Source organism: Bradysia coprophila, unplaced genomic scaffold, assembly GCF_014529535.1.
Source record: "Bradysia coprophila strain Holo2 unplaced genomic scaffold, BU_Bcop_v1 contig_94, whole genome shotgun sequence".
Lineage (NCBI taxonomy): Eukaryota > Metazoa > Arthropoda > Insecta > Diptera > Sciaridae > Bradysia > Bradysia coprophila.
In genome coordinates this window covers 1,883,548-1,899,372 of record NW_023504022.1, presented here as the reverse complement: position 1 = coordinate 1,899,372, position 15,825 = coordinate 1,883,548, and the positions used below count along the sequence as shown (strand labels likewise).

Genomic DNA, 15,825 nt, shown 5'->3' with positions numbered 1-15,825 from the left:
AAACTTATTCATTTGGCTAGAATGACCCTGTCACATGTGAGAGCCAAGGTCAGAATTCGGAACAATCTATCTGATACCTTTGAAGCCTTGGAAGGACTTAGACAAGGCGAAGGACTGGCAGCTTTATTCTTCAACATTGTTCTTGAGAAGATGATAAGAGAGAGCGACGTGGAAACCAGCGGTACAATCTTCAGAAAGTTGAGTCAGTTGTTAGGATATGCTGATGACCTAGACCTAATTGGACGGAACATTGACATCGTTAAAGAGAATTTCACGAAAATTGAAGATAGGGGTGCTGAGTTCGATCTCAAGGTCAGTGAGAGAAAAACCAAGTACATGACAACTTCATTGTCTGATGGCAGATCAATGGACCATACGCTGGAGGTGAATGGAAAACACTTCGAGACTGTCGACAGCTTTATTTACCTTGGGTCGCTGGTCAATAGTGATAATAGCATCGGAGAGGAAATACGTAGAAGGGTAACGCTTGGTAACAGGACAGTCTTCAAAAACTCATCCGGTCAAAAACACTCAACCGCAATCTTAAGTGCGAATTGTACAGATCACTGATTCGACCAGTTGTAGCATATGGATCGGAAGCTTGGTGCATGACAAAAAGTGACGAACAGACACTTTTGGTTTTTGAAAGGAGAATTCTTCGATCAATTTTTGGAGGTGTCAATGTGAACGGCAACTGGAGAAGAAGATACAACCATGAGCTGTATCAGCTTCACAAGGAGCCTGATATAGTCAAATTCATCAAAATCAATCGATTAAGATAGCTCGGTCATGTACAAAGAATGAACGAAGAACGTGTACCACTGAAACTGCTAAATTCAAATCCCGATGGAAGACGTAGACCAGGAAGACCAAGAGCGAGATGGAAAGATGCAATTGAGTCTGATCTAAAAGTACTAAGAGTGAGCGACTGGAGAACGTTGGCGCAGAATAGGTCCGATTGGAGAAGATTGCTGGAGGAGGCCAAAACCAATAGTAGGTTGTAGTGCCCGCCTAAGTAAGTAAGTAAGATCGTGTTGCGTACGGTGTATTTTCTGAAGACCCGTGATAAACAGTCAAGGGTCAAGGGCAAAAATTTGAACAAAGTAAATGAGGATCAGATCTGATTAAGACTTCCCGATGCGTTCTTTGAACTGATAAAGACTTCCCGCGGAAAGGGACTTATCCATGACTTAGTCCTTCGCGCCGATAAAGACTTTCCATCCGATAAGTTCTTCCCTCTGATAAAGACTTCCCAATAAGTTCTTTCCGCTGATATAGGCTTCCCTGCAAGTTCTTATCGCTCATAAGAGAGTTCCGAAGAGTTCTTCCCGCCAATAAGGATTTCCCTACAAGCTCTTCTCGTTCATTTGACTTCTCGATTAGCGAATCCCCGAAGAGTAGTTCCCGTCGATAGCGAGTTAAAAACATTAAAATTTGTACATTTTAGCAATAAAATCGAGATTCAAATTCATAATCAAACTTCCTTCCCGGTATCTAGGATACCGCATTTATTTCCATGCCCACCAATAAGTGAATGAGCGAGTTAATTGATTTTGTGGCAACTAGTAGGATGAAGAACATTTTAAGTTAATGAAAATAATGTTCTAAAGCTGGAAAGTTGCTCATACTTTTTCTGGCACTTTTGCAAAAGTCTAGGCACAATTGAGTGTATGCTAAAACTGATTAGAAAGTGCGGAGGGAGATAAAAGAAGATGATCGAAACTCACCTGGGTACTCATAGCTGAAATGATCGGATGCAGCAGAGCTAATTTCGGTGACATTTCAGTCCGGATAATCCGTTCTCTAGTCAATTGTTCGTTTATCTTCCACGGACTAGGATGCGTTATCGTCAAACACGGTTCCGGCGCCGAAACGGCCGGCACGAAAATCACAAAATTACCGAACAGCGATCGCATCTCATCGGTTCGTTGCTCAAACGATTTAATGGCAGCGGTTAGACTCCATGAATCACGCTTCAGCACGGCATGCTGACAGTGCACATAGCCGCGGGAATTCCACGGTATATTCTCGGCATTTTCGCACATCTTACACAATTGAAACATTGTTTCTCTGAGATCATTGCCGTATACTGGCGATACGTCACACTTCCGTCCATTCAGTTTGGACAGTAGCTGCAACTTTTGAACGCGTCTCTCTTTGCGCAACGCTTCAGATTCGACGATTAGGAATTCACTTTGTTCGTCCGGCAGAATCGGTGACGATTTGCTGGCACTTTGAGTGTAGGGCTGTTTGAACTGTTGACCCAGCGATGTGCTGAGCGATTGTTGTGGAACAACCCGGTTGCTGTTGGTTAAAATAGCTCCATGCGGTCGTTGCGGCGTTGAACTTTTAACGAAAGTCAATCGCTGACCACTCGATGTAGTCAGAATGGTTGACGATTTCGGACCGGTGGTCGGTGTTAAGAGAACTTGTCGTCGAACGGGAGTTATCGATTGTGGTGACTGTACGTCCTGTATATCCGATCGCTTTCGCAAACTCATATTTTGTGATTGCGTCGGTGTGGATGTGGTCAACGGCGGAATGATGATGTCAGCTACTGGAATTGGATGGTTCGACTTTGTATTTACTAAACTAGATGATTGTGGAACACTTTTCGTTCGTTCAGTCTTCATAGCTGGACTGGTGCCAACTTTAACGCAATTTGAGTTCGCTGTGCCTTTCTGCATGCCATTTGCGAGCAACGACAGATGCATTTTAAACGAAATCGATGGTGGTTGTGGCGGAGGATCCGACGACGAATCGATTTCTTCGATTAATCTTTTCGGTGTCTGTAGCCGTTTGATCCGATACGCCACGTAGGCGGTCAAACACATTTCTAATTGTACGAGTACGAGATTGAAAGCATTCAAGTCGATTTGCTGCAATTTAGAATTAATCCGTTAACACCAAGTGGAGGAGGTGAGTGTAACAAAAATGAGCTCTTACATTGAATGGATCATAGTCCAACATGTTGGCAACTAAGGATGTAGTTCGTAGGCTCAGCCCATCCATGCGAAACGGTGAAATAGTTGGACGCACCTCAAACATATTGGGATGGTTGCACACTTTTCGCAGCTGCATCAACACATTTATCACACTCAACAGATTTCCGGATGCCAGCGTTTCTTTGGTCCTGTAAAGAGAAAATGATTTCAGAACTGTCCGTCTCGGTCGTTGCTTGAACCAAAAGAAAACTCACTTTGCTCTACTCATAAAATCATCGTACAGATATCGCTGTCGGTTCGACAAACGACACATCACAACGTGCTCATACTTTTTCGGCATTTGCTTTTCCACCTCCGATTTCAGTCGACGCAGCAGAAATGGTCGCAACACCTTGTGCAGCCGTTGTATGATTGAGTTATTGTACTCGGTGTTGCCTTCGATCATGCCAGTCATTGGATTGGAGAACCACTCTTTGAATTCTCGATGAGATTGGAACACGTGCGGCATAAGGAAGTGCATGAGTGACCACAGCTCCATCAAATTGTTTTGTAACGGTGTACCGGTTAACAGCAAGCGCCTGTACGGGAAAACGATTTGTTTATTATTCTTGCTAAAGAATTGAAGCAGAAAGGCGTTCCAAAAGCTATTTATATGACAACGTCAACCAAACAAAGAAACGCGGCTTAAGACCAACTTTCTACTCAAGTCAGAAAAATAATAATTTTGTGTGCAACCAGTAACACTCACTGTTCAGTGGAGAAGTTCAACAGCAACTGCCATCGTTGTGACTTGAAATTTTTAATGTTTTGCGCCTCATCCAATATCAAATACTTCCACTTCTTCCGTCGAAAACTTTGATGGTCTTGAATGACTAATTTGTACGATGTGATACATATGTGAAATGCGTTGACTTTGGTCCAGCCAATACGTTTCTGTTTCCGTTCCTTTTGCGTCCCATAATACGTGAGAATTTTGAATCCGGGACACCATTTCTTGAATTCCATTTCCCAATTCAACATCACCGATGACGGCACGACAATCAGATGCGGACCCCAATTACCTTTGACGCATGCCAAATGGGCCAGTAGCGAAATTGTTTGGATGGTTTTGCCCAGACCCATTTCGTCTGCCAGGATGCCATTCAGTTTCTGATCGTGCATCGTCACCAGCCAATCCAAGCCGATGTGCTACAAGTGGGGAATGGAGAAGTTTGTCAAACATGGATTTCTCGGGCCATGGGGCCTCGAACATTGACTTTCAAGTTGGGGAAGTTGCAAACTATGAAGTTACTGACCTGATACTCTCTCAGCGTATGCTTCAGCAAAACTGGCACCGGTGTGATGACATTTGTTGACGACAGTGTATTCCCCTTGGGCTGGATTCTTTCAGCAATTGCGGCGGCATCGTTGATTAGATCATCTTTGTCGGCCTTGAGAGAATTTTTATAAATTTAAAATTGAATCGAAAGTCCGTCCGTCATTGCTTGAACGCGCAGACGTTTCATAACAAATACAGTCACAGCAAAGTACATAAATTTGTAGCATCAACTCGTTGATCCAAATGTTTATCAATCAAAACGAAAATGAACAAATTGATTGAATTATTGCCAATTCATAATGTATGCACCGTAGCGTACTTCTACGAACACAGTCAAATATTTCGATTCGCAAAAGTGATTGAGGTGCAATTTTACACATTCAGTTGGCGTATGCGAGACAAACGAGACAACTCACCTGTGATAGCTTATTCGAATCTTCCTCCAATAGACTCTTCAGACCGAAACTTTCGTTCAAAGTGTCTTCTTTGTCCGATTTTTCGACGTCTTCGTCGTCATCGGATTGATTGGACTCCTCAGAACTTTCGTTGTCAGTGGCTGTGAAACAAAAGCGGAAGAGTAAAAAATCACATCAATGGGTCCATTTAACTGAAGTTAATTGGATGATTTACTCACAATCATCATCGGAATCAATGTCCATTCTCGACGACTTTGGAGCTGATTTATATTTTGCCATTAGTTCATCTATTGTCAGATTATTTTCAGCCTGAAAATCAAACACCAAACACACCTTAGTCATCCCAACATTCCATCATTTCCATTCAACTTACATTCAGTTCGTCGATTTCCATTTGGTGATCGTCTTTGTTCTCATTTTGTTCTTGTTCGATAATTGTATCCTCATCGTCATCACTATCGCCGGTTGCTTTGAATTCTTCATCGGACTGTTCATCCGATTGTTCGTCATCGTCGCTGAGAACGATTTTATCACGATTCTGCAGATAGTCTTTTGGTAGACCACTTATGAACGCATCCAATTCCATTTCGGATTCTTTTTGCAATGCGGCCACCTCATCGTCCACATTTTCTACGTCTTCCAATTCGGCCTTTGAAATCGTTTCCTCATCATCGTCGGACACATTATCCGGTTCAAATTCATCGTCTGAGGCGGTATTTGGTTTCGGCGATGATATTCGACTTGAATTTAGACTAGCTGCTGCACTAGCATCGTTGGCTGTTCTGTTCAACCCCTCAACAATTTTTATGGAAAGCTTTTCCGATTGACTAACAATGTAGCTCAGCTGCTGGTCCATCGCGATCTTCTTTTTCAGTTCGATTTTCTGTTGTTGCTTGAATGCGACCAGCTTCTCGACATCCGACCAAAATATTTTAATTTCTTTTGCAATAAAACTGGCTATACGCTTCAGTTGCATCTCCTGCGCTTTTTCGGCTTTCTGGGCGGCCAATGCCTTTTCTTGGAAATGTTTTTGTACCATTCGAGCACACTTTTTGGCTGCCGCTTTTTTCCATTTTCGTTCTTGCGCAAAATCGGTGGCCATCCAGGCCATCTCTTCCAGTAAATAGTCCCAATGAGCTTTCGGCCGTTGTGGTTCCTGTACTTTAGGCAGTCGTTTTTCCATCCATAGTCCTTCACGCTGAAGCTCGGATACTCGTTGCAACACATAGACTTCTTGGCGGGCCTTGACCGAGAATTGTTCTTGTGATGGGGATTGAGCGCTGACTGGCAACGCCATTTTACGTTTATCGGTTGACGCCACATCGGGCACTAATGGAGTTCCACCTGTTTGTTGAAATAGAATAGTTGACGTTATTAGTTCATTCCATGGTATCAAATATCAAATTGAACGTACAGTCAAATTGTAAATGAAACACAAACGGCAATTATAGATATGGCAAAAAAACAACATAAAAACGTGAAATCGTAAGCAGCGTACAATGCAATGTTTCAAACATTATGCGATCTTGAAAAGCAAAATCTAAATAGCTACAATTCGTATGGTAATACAGAGAAATGGTGAGTATTACTATTGAATGCATCTCACGTCGGCTCTGTGTAAAGCCGAAATACAACTATGATTCGACCAATCGGCTGCACAAGTGGTCAATTTCCACTGGATTCGATTTGTCTATTTTTACTTTTCATTTACCACGAAGATACAATTAGAGTCTGAGTAGAGTTTTGAGAATTCGAAATCAATTTTAGCTAAATCATCATTTGATTTATAAAAATCATGAGAAAGAAGACAACATTCCTATACATACATTGATGCATTAAGAGCAATGGATCCTTTGCAAATTCGTAGCCTACATTTAGGCAGAAAATATTCTTTTTTTAGATTTATCTGAAGGAAAGTCTTTTTTTTGAAAAATGAAAACATTGAAGCACGCAAAAACTAAAGGAAAAATTAGAAGAATTAGAAAAATTTACACAATTTGCAAAGGTCGCTTCAAGTGGGATAAGTTATGACTGACAAACCAATTTTTCCTTTTAAGAGGCACCGGTACTTAGCTAAAATTGTAGCCTACATTTGTGTGCCTCATATTTCATTTTTAATGATATCTTTCCATCAGAATCCTTTTTCAAAAATGTACGACCGCAATTCCGACGACGAAGATGTTAGCTTTAAATAAAAATTAGTTTTGCTTCTCATCGTTTAACCAGCTCTGAGATAAGTGAGCAGTTTAACGAAATTTTCATAAACTGCAAACGTTTCTCAGAGCCGGTCAAACTGCTACAACCAAATCTATTTTCTGTTAAAAGCTACCACATTCGTGGTCGGAATTGCGGTCGTACATTTTTCAAAAAGGATTCTGATGGAAAGATATCATCAAAAGTAAACTAAAATCCAGCATTTAAAAATCGCCCTAATGTATGCTTTTCAGCAAAGCACCGATGCCTCTTAAAAGTAACACATTTTGCGTTAATGGTTTTACTTTTTCAAGAAAAGATTTTGGTTCAGAAAAATCATCAGAAAACGAATATTTTTCCGCCTAAATGTAGGCTACAAATTTGCAAAGGGTCCATTGCTCTTAATCATGTTTAACGGAAATATTTAGTTTTTTCAATGGACAGTGAAAAACGGCATACCACGGATGGCGCTTTTGGATCTTAGACGCTCGTTCAGTACCAGCGATTTTTTTCTTCTCACCTCGACAATCCGAATAATAGAATCTTCAGTTGAAGTGGTGCGATTAGTCACCACAGTCGGGTCCCTTGTGACAATCCGCTCACTCTATGTTTTTCGAGTTTTTCAGTTATCTAACATTATTGGGAAGGAAAATGTGTGGAACAAATTTTCTTTTTCGAAAATCGACATTTTCAGTAGATTTTTGGCGAACGGAGCCATTTTTTCTTACACAAGGGTCTGGACTAACCAAGAAACACTATACGCAGATTCTCCGTATAGAGTCGTCCCGCTTTCTTCTACAGCGTAAGTGTCCCAGTGTTTATGGGGCGAAAGATGTAAACGACGAAATCAGGCAACAGATTCTGTCAGAATGATATTTCGTCTCTTTCAAAAACTAATGCGTTACGTCCCAAGAGAATGTTAACCTCGTTACGCAAGTATACGAACAATGTCTTCGGTTCACAGTCGAAGAAAAAACTTACATAACGTGGGGGTGCCGATTCGGGCCTGGAAATGACACAAAATTCGACAAAGAGCCATTGGCAAAAAGACGAAGTACATACAAGACTGAGAGAAATTATGAAAAACATATACAGTTCGAGCATGGAAGCAGTCTCAGCTTATGCTACACCGGGTAATATACAAAATGGCGCCAATATCGCTGGATTTCTTAAACGGGCGGATTCAGTTATTAATCAAGGATGTGTTTAAGTGAATCGTTATGGATAGAGTTAAGTCTATGACCGGTCAGTTTATCAAGTTTTTTTTGAAAAGAATTCTACTTAATCAAAAAAATCAATTGTGCAGTTTCGTTACTTACAATTGAGAAAAATCGTTTGAATTTTTCTTTTAATTTAAAATAGAAAATGTAATTCCAGAGAAACTAGAAAATGAAAATAAATTAAAAACAAACATTTTCTTCATGCACTGCATAAGTATAAGTATATGTAATACAGTTGACGACAGCAATATCAAATTAAATTGGAAAAGCAAAATTTATTTCTGTTGAATTTAATTCAGCCAATCAATACGAAAAATAAGAAAACTTTAACAGAAGAAACAATTCTGGAACAACGACATTTAAACTGAGAAATATATAAGAAAAATAAATTTAGAGAGGTGCTACCTGGCACCAGAAGTACAGGAAGACTGCCAATGATGGACGGTGCAGGAATTTGTCCAAAAACCATACCGTGACGACCCCCTTGGGGTCTTCCGGGTATATTACCTAAAGACATAACAAAAAAAACACAACCCCAAATACAATCAAAGTTAGTGTGTGCAATAAGAAAAATTGGTAACACGAGGATCACAGTTATACTCTCCGCTTAAATATTATATTACGCATCGTTTGAAGCATCCATATTGCATTGATTTAATATCGATATTTATCGCATTCATGCCTGCGCGTGATAAATATTAAGAACAATCAGTGGAAATGAAACGCTGAAATTAAATGAAATATTTGGATGTTGAAAACTGGGTGTTACGGTTCATCACAGAGGATCCTTTGAAACGTAATCGTCTGAAACAGTTTTTGAAGGCAGAAACGATGGTTGCATTTCACAATATTAAAGGCATCTCAACTTTCTTTTTCGAATTTCCAAGGTGACCTCAATTGCCCTTGTGTCAGAAAAAGTCGGCTCGCTCGCTTTAAGCTTTTGAAACTTGTATAACTCGTTTTTATAACTATTATTTTTGCACTGAAATACTTTCAATTCCAGATTGAACACCAGAAGTGTTAAGTACCTTCCTGATGCTCTATCATCTTCCCCAGCTCTAGAACATAAAGCTTTCACGTATTTTTATCGAATTTGTTCATGTTTTTTTGGCCTTTCAACTTTCCAGAAAGCCCTTATTCAATGAAATCGATTTCGAATTGACGGAGTGAGGCGAGCTAAAAGTGTGGCAATTTTTCGGATTTTTTTGGGAAAATGGAGCCATGAAAAAAATTTGTTCCACAAAAGCGGAGTTAAAGCGAGCGGATTGACACAAGGGACTGGACTACCAATAGAAATTTGATTTTCTTTCATTGCTCACGTCACAATAATTGAATCACGTTTACATTAACTTGGAATGTTGACTATGTTTTTAAGCTGAAGGTGGCCCTCGTTGGGATCCAGCTATCGGAATTAGCAAAGTGCCAGAAAAATAATCCATTTCGTATGAGGGATGAGTAAGCATTTGGTCCCTCCACTCATCCAATCATAAGCAACGTGATCATCAAAAGACAGTTTTTTAAGGCTAAATTTCAGCGCATAATGTTGATTGCTCGCAATACCAATTATCCAATATGGACGTGCTTCCTATTTATAGCCGCGAATGATAAACGACCTATGATCAAAATAATTTAAATTTGGCAGCCAATTCGTTGAAGCAGTGATAAGGACGTGTAGATATAGATTAGAGGACCCAACTTAAATTTAAATTGAATTCTTTAGTTGTTTCATTCCGACGATTAATTAAATGTTAAAATTACTTTTGGCATTCAGTTTACATGGAGAGAACCAACGGCTTTTATCGACGCTCATCGGGTACGAACGTTAATTTGTTCTACGACTTTATGGAAATGGACCCAAAATGTATTCCTCAGCCATCACGTAGAAAGTCCAAATTTTTTTCAAAATGAATTTGTCAGAATTTTTTCAATGAAGAATGAAATTGAAAAAAAAAAAAATGTTGTGCTTGACGACTTAAAGATTCGGATATTGGAGTTTTCACGCATGCCAGACTTTAAAAAAAATTGATTTTTTTATATTTCATTCTTCCGTTGGCTCTAACACCTTCATTTTGACAGAAAAAAATCGATTTTCTGCATTGTGGGATGAGGACTGAGGCTAATAGGACTTTTCCAAACCAAACTTTTCTTTGAGTCGGTTTCGAACCTTACGTTTGATTACATCAAATAATCGGAATTTATTAAAATAGTTCAATCAACGAAACTGAAATGATGATTTGATATTTTCCCCTGCGACTTTCAAAAGAAAAGCCGTCACATTGAACATTGAAATGAATTAATTGAGTCTACTACTTCACCAGGAAGACAATGATGTTCCATTACATTCTAAATCCAAATTTCGGTGCACTTGCACTGTTTCAACGAATTGTGTTTAAAAAATAAATAAATAAATAAAACAAAAACGAATTCGATTGAAATAAAAACCGTCTCAACGAACAAAATATGCTGCAGGGTTTGTTTGGTCCATTAAAGAAAAACGAAAGATAAAATCCTAATGAAATTGATGGGTGCATGTATACCATAGAGTATGTAAAATCATAGATTTTTGGATTATTTGCGTTCGAAACAATAGTAAAAAACAAAAATAAAAATAAAAACCAAAATAAACTAGATGTCTTGTGTGTTTAGTCATAAAATGTACAGATACAAAGTTTGGCGTGGAAAAATTAGCGTTCGCTTACCTTGCTGGCTGAGTTGAACAACTGCAGCTGGTAACGTTGTCGATACCGCTACCGGTGTCGCACCAACGCCGGGAATTTTAATTTCAGCTCCATGAGGCAAGATTGTTTGTTGCGGCTGGAATGATAAGTGTTCGTGTTAATAAAGTGTTAGGAAAGTATAACTTTCGGGATTTGACAATCCACCAGTGGACGCAATGATGATGATGTTTGAATGTATCTTGTGAATAATTTTATGATAAAATTATCACCTGCTAAACAAACAAGTTTTATTCTACGAGCTCGCAAATGTTCACTTTGTTGACGGAAAATTGATGGATTTCAGTCACAGTGAGAAGCTCGATCAGGTTGTATGGTAAAGGTGTTTGGAATTCGGAAGTGTCGGAAATGTAGAATTTTAGACGGTTCCTTTTGTCCTATCTAGTCCGGGCTGCTATGTCAAAAAAGTCGTCTCTCTCGCTAGGAAATTTTAATGTTTTTTGTCTATTGGATACCAGGGAGGGGTCAAAGTTTCCTGACTAAATTGGTTTTTTGGGTCCCATGAACCGGTAATTACCGATAAAAATCGGTTTTTCTGTAAAACTGAAAACTCAAACATTTCCGTCAAATATTTTTAGATGCTTTGAACGGATTATCAACGGTTGATTCCATATCTAGAAAGAAGTCTTAAAGAAATGCTGATCGAAGTGCCTGCCATCCTTGAGTTCTAGAAGATGGAAGAGGTGTGATGGAATTAGAGGAACCAACCTCTGCTGGAGACCTCAAACTTTCGCTAAGTTCAGAAGAGAAATTAATAAAACCGAGCGAAGTACCTTTGATTTCTAGCTTTGGGGTGCATGTGGGAGTACTTAGGATTAATCGCAACGTCGCAGATCATACAAAGACATTTTTGTCTTGTGATTTTTCAAGTAATAATGGTGGAAATCGCTCGAAACAACCATTAATTCTCACACTATTCATTAAAAAAAATGCACGAGAAAAATACTGATGCTTCCTAGAGCTGAGGCTCAAAATTGGTTAAAAAATGGCAAGGGAAATGAGCTTCAAAGTTAGCTGTTGTTTCGTGACACTTTTCTGGGAATCCTCCATAACCCAGACTATTCTGCTCACTTGACAGAAAAAGTTGTCATATGTTTTAGGTATTGAATCGATCTTTGCGCATTTGAACATTAGAACTCCCTAGCGAGCGAGATGTTATAGCACTACTCTGCACTAAACAAGTCATATAAGGTCCGAGTCTGTGAAAACTTTATGTCGAAAGGGAAGAAGAATCGTGCAACGGATTAACGCCAGTAAGAATGACTCGTGAACATACAAAAAAAAAGAAAGAAAACGAATGGAGTACATACCGGACGACTGCTTTGGTCACTTTCCTCCAACGGAGGCGGTTCCAAGCGATGAGATTTCATAAAATGTATAAATTGTTGCTGTGTGTTCGACTTCTTTCTCCACGTCGGATATTCCATCATATTTCCATTGTTTTGCAGAAAAAACAGTTCAGCAACATACTCAGAGTGCCTGGTCAAATGAAAGGAAATGAAAATAATCCTTCCCGTCGGACATTTGCTAGCTTTATCATTTACCTGTATTTTATATTCTTTAACTTCGTAAAGTTGTACTCTAAAATGGCTTTCTCTAATGCCACCGCGTCATTAATAATGTCACTGTCATCGGATATTTTAACACGTTTCTTAGGCGGCGATAAATTCAAATCAGCCGACTGACTCGACAGTGATGATGATGATGATGTTGACGTTGTTGTGACTAAATGACTGTTGCTTGAGACAATACTGCTACCACTCGTACTGGTGACCGCACTTTGTGTTCGTGTTAAGCAGCCACCACCTCCTCCACCGATGCTAATACCGCTTTTAACTAATGCACTATTTTGTTGTACCGTTTCGACCGATTTAATATTCTGACGGCCCGGATTATCACCAGATTCGTAATGTGCCGATGTTCTGGATGCTGCTGCCGTTTGCATAGAGTTCTGATCGGATGGGTTAATTTTTTCAACGCTACCAATCTGTGACATTTGTGTGGCAGGCACCGCAGATCCAACGTTGGACATCTTTATGGGGAAATGAATTTTTTGTTAAAATTAATCAATTGATGAATTCAGGAAACGTTATGGAGTAGGTCACTTTGGAAGGTTGTATGAGTAAAATTTCGCGCAAGTTTTACAACATTTTTAACATTTTACACCAATTTCCATTACACAATCTCTTCTGCGTTCATAAATACTAGCGGTAATACACATCTCTCTCACCTGTGTGGTTTCGCTGTAGTTTGATCTGCGGTCAGAAAACACAGCAGGAGGGGCAGAGACATGCCCTTTTTGCCCCCCTCCTGCTGAACCGGCTTCATTCATTTTTCATGCATCTGAAACAGAAACAAAACATTTTTTAACATCGGGACGAAAAGCACTTTTGTTTGTTTGTTGAACGGACTAAAAACTATTCCGAAGCTGTAAAAAGCGGGAAATTTTAATGTTTTTGAAGCCTTCGCCCTTTTAATACAAGTGGTTGAGGTTTTTTTTCTACTTTAATTACTTCGGGTGAAATTTCACGGAACCAGAAAGAAAGAGAATTTTTTGGATTTAGAGTTTCAGCCTTCAAAGGCTGTGAAAAAAAAACTTTTACGGCAACGACAGTGCCGAGAATACCTTGTCCTCGAGATGTGAGATGAATTTTCACAGCTGAAATAGTAACATCTTCCAAAACAATGAAAAATGACATTACAGTGACGAAAATGTAACATTACATCACTTTTGCATAATCTGCCTTACAACGGTGCTACTATCCCGAATGGAATTCAAACTATCCGGAATGACATTCAATAACAAACTGAAATTATTCGCGCTGTGTATACAAAATTCGTTCAACTCACAGACGCTCAGTGGAATAATATAAATGTCACCGCTCGGGGAAAAAAAAGAAGAAACAATTAGAGAAGGTCGGTCATATTTTCATGTCTATCACCAAAAATAACACGAAATTTGACGACTTCCATGCAAAATTCTTTATGTTTGATCAAAAATTGGTTTTTAATTCAATTTCGGAACAATGAACGAATTGAATATTCGATTCACTGCCGTGGCCATTTTTCTTTTTTCTTTTCGTGTGTTGAGCGGACGAAAAAAAAATCTAATCCAAAATATCGCTTACCTACCCCCAGTAAAATCACAATTTTTCTGGCCGATCCGACACCATCAACAAATTAAAATGGCATAGAATTGTTGAGGAAATCACAAGCACCGTATAACTATAACGCGTTTTTATTAAATTCCACCTTAAACCGAGAAATAATAAAAAATGTTTTTTTCACAGAGAGCACATAGAGCATCAACTTCTTTTTACTATTCAACGCTTTCAATGTGAAATGTCTGCCGAACACATACACGAACACGATGCGAATATCTGTCAAAAAGGTCGAACGCGTTGAAATTTGACATTTTTATAAACTTCCATCTATCGCCTTTATCGCCCAACAAGAGGCAATAAATTGCATTATTGAGTTCTCTCTTATTGACATAGATGTCGGCCCGAAGAAAGAGCATTTTTTTTCAAATTCTGCTAACAGTGGTATAGTTGGTGTGGTGTAGCCAATACTTAGAATATGAATCTATCTCAATGGTTGAAACCAATACCCTCTCTAGCAAAGAAACTGTTGACTAATTCTGCATGTAAAATGCAAGGGCTACGTTGCATTTTTGCCACCTTAATAAATGTAGTTAGGTTGCTAGAGAGGGTATTGTTGAAATCCATTGGGTGTAGATTGTAGATAAAAAGTAACAGTCGTGCAATGTATGTCATAGATCTATTGTTTAGGTCTTCCCAACTAGCACAGCGTAGATTCTCTCGTTACATAGACTGTTATGATCAGAGCGAGAAAACCGAAGACTAGTCAATTATAACTTGGCTTGTGGTACATGTCAAAGTATTTGCTTCTCTTTCAACGTGATACGTTGAGAGCGAGAGAACCACAGATCACTTTATTATAACTTGCCTTGGGGTACTTGTCAAAATATTTCTTTCTCCTTTCATCATAACACTCTATTAGCTTGCTCTAGTTTTAGTTGACAGTTTTAACCATGGATATTTTTTGTGCAAATGTTAGAAAATGGTGCCGACAGCTTCAAAAATATGTCTGGGTTTTCATTGTGGATAGTTTTGATGTTTTCCGTTCGGATTGTTTTGAATTACTCCATTTGTTAATAGAAAGTCTGTCACGAAATAAGAAACTTCCTTCCCCCGTTGTGTCACGCATAAGTTATGAATGCAATCCAGATTGTTCGAACATGAACATATGAGAGCAACTTCATCGTAGCGATATGCAGGCATAGGTAAACTATTCGCTGTTATTCTACTTCTCTTCCGATATTTCAAGTGTTTGTGTTACGAACGGACCACACAATATTTTGAAAAAATCGAATAGTTTTTCCCCTATATGGAAAGTTGTAGTAATGGAAGCTAATTTATTTATTCTTAGGCACAAGATCCGCCATAAAAATCATCCAGATTGGGTTGTATACTTATTTAAAGGCTTTTTTAGCGAAAGAGAGAGCGAATTCGCTAAATAGTCCTTTTAGCATAAGTTTCTCCTAAACGACGTTGGAAATACGCGACGAAATCGTGATATTTCAACACTAATAAAGTATAGTTTCCACTTAAAAAGAGCACTCCGTTTAGCCTCCGTCTACATGACAGTTGTAAAATAGAACAAAAGGAACTGTCACGTAAACGGAGTAAAAAATGGAAATAAATTCAATTTCCACTCCGTTTGCGTGACAGTTCTTTTGTTCTATTTTACAACTGTCATGTAGACGGAGGCTAAACGAAGTGCTGTTTTTTAATGGAAACAATACTTAGGGGCCATTCAAATAGTGCGCACGCACTTAAGGGGGGAGGGGGGGGGGTCTGAAATTGGAACTTTTTATATGGAAAATCGTGTGCGAAACGGTGGGGAGGGGGTCAAAAAATGACCGCACACTGCGTGCACACTTTATGAATGGCCCCTTAAGAAAAAAAAATTGAA

At 39.1% G+C, this 15,825-nt stretch overlaps 1 protein-coding gene across 3 annotated transcripts in view; it reads right to left on the bottom strand.

The window, feature by feature from the left end:
• Window positions 1–14,199, bottom strand: part of LOC119084829 (helicase domino) — a 31,056-nt gene extending 16,857 nt beyond the window's left edge. For 2 of the 3 annotated variants that reach the window (XM_037194910.1, XM_037194912.1), the window contains exons 1-13: window positions 13,956–14,134; window positions 13,058–13,170; window positions 12,372–12,859; window positions 12,138–12,306; window positions 10,792–10,906; window positions 5,053–6,023; window positions 4,898–4,988; window positions 4,680–4,819; window positions 4,241–4,375; window positions 3,694–4,133; window positions 3,200–3,523; window positions 2,947–3,133; window positions 1,728–2,879 (exon numbers count right to left, since the gene is read on the bottom strand). In XM_037194910.1, coding sequence (XP_037050805.1) covers window positions 1,728–2,879; window positions 2,947–3,133; window positions 3,200–3,523; window positions 3,694–4,133; window positions 4,241–4,375; window positions 4,680–4,819; window positions 4,898–4,988; window positions 5,053–6,023; window positions 10,792–10,906; window positions 12,138–12,306; window positions 12,372–12,859; window positions 13,058–13,159 — 4,314 coding nt within the window. In that variant the 5' untranslated portion in view covers window positions 13,160–13,170; window positions 13,956–14,134. Of the gene's footprint in view, window positions 1–1,727; window positions 2,880–2,946; window positions 3,134–3,199; window positions 3,524–3,693; window positions 4,134–4,240; window positions 4,376–4,679; window positions 4,820–4,897; window positions 4,989–5,052; window positions 6,024–10,791; window positions 10,907–12,137; window positions 12,307–12,371; window positions 12,860–13,057; window positions 13,171–13,955 lie in introns of all 3 variants that reach the window. The other variant, XM_037194911.1, reaches the window with a different exon arrangement.
• Window positions 14,200–15,825: the final 1,626 nt, after the last annotated feature.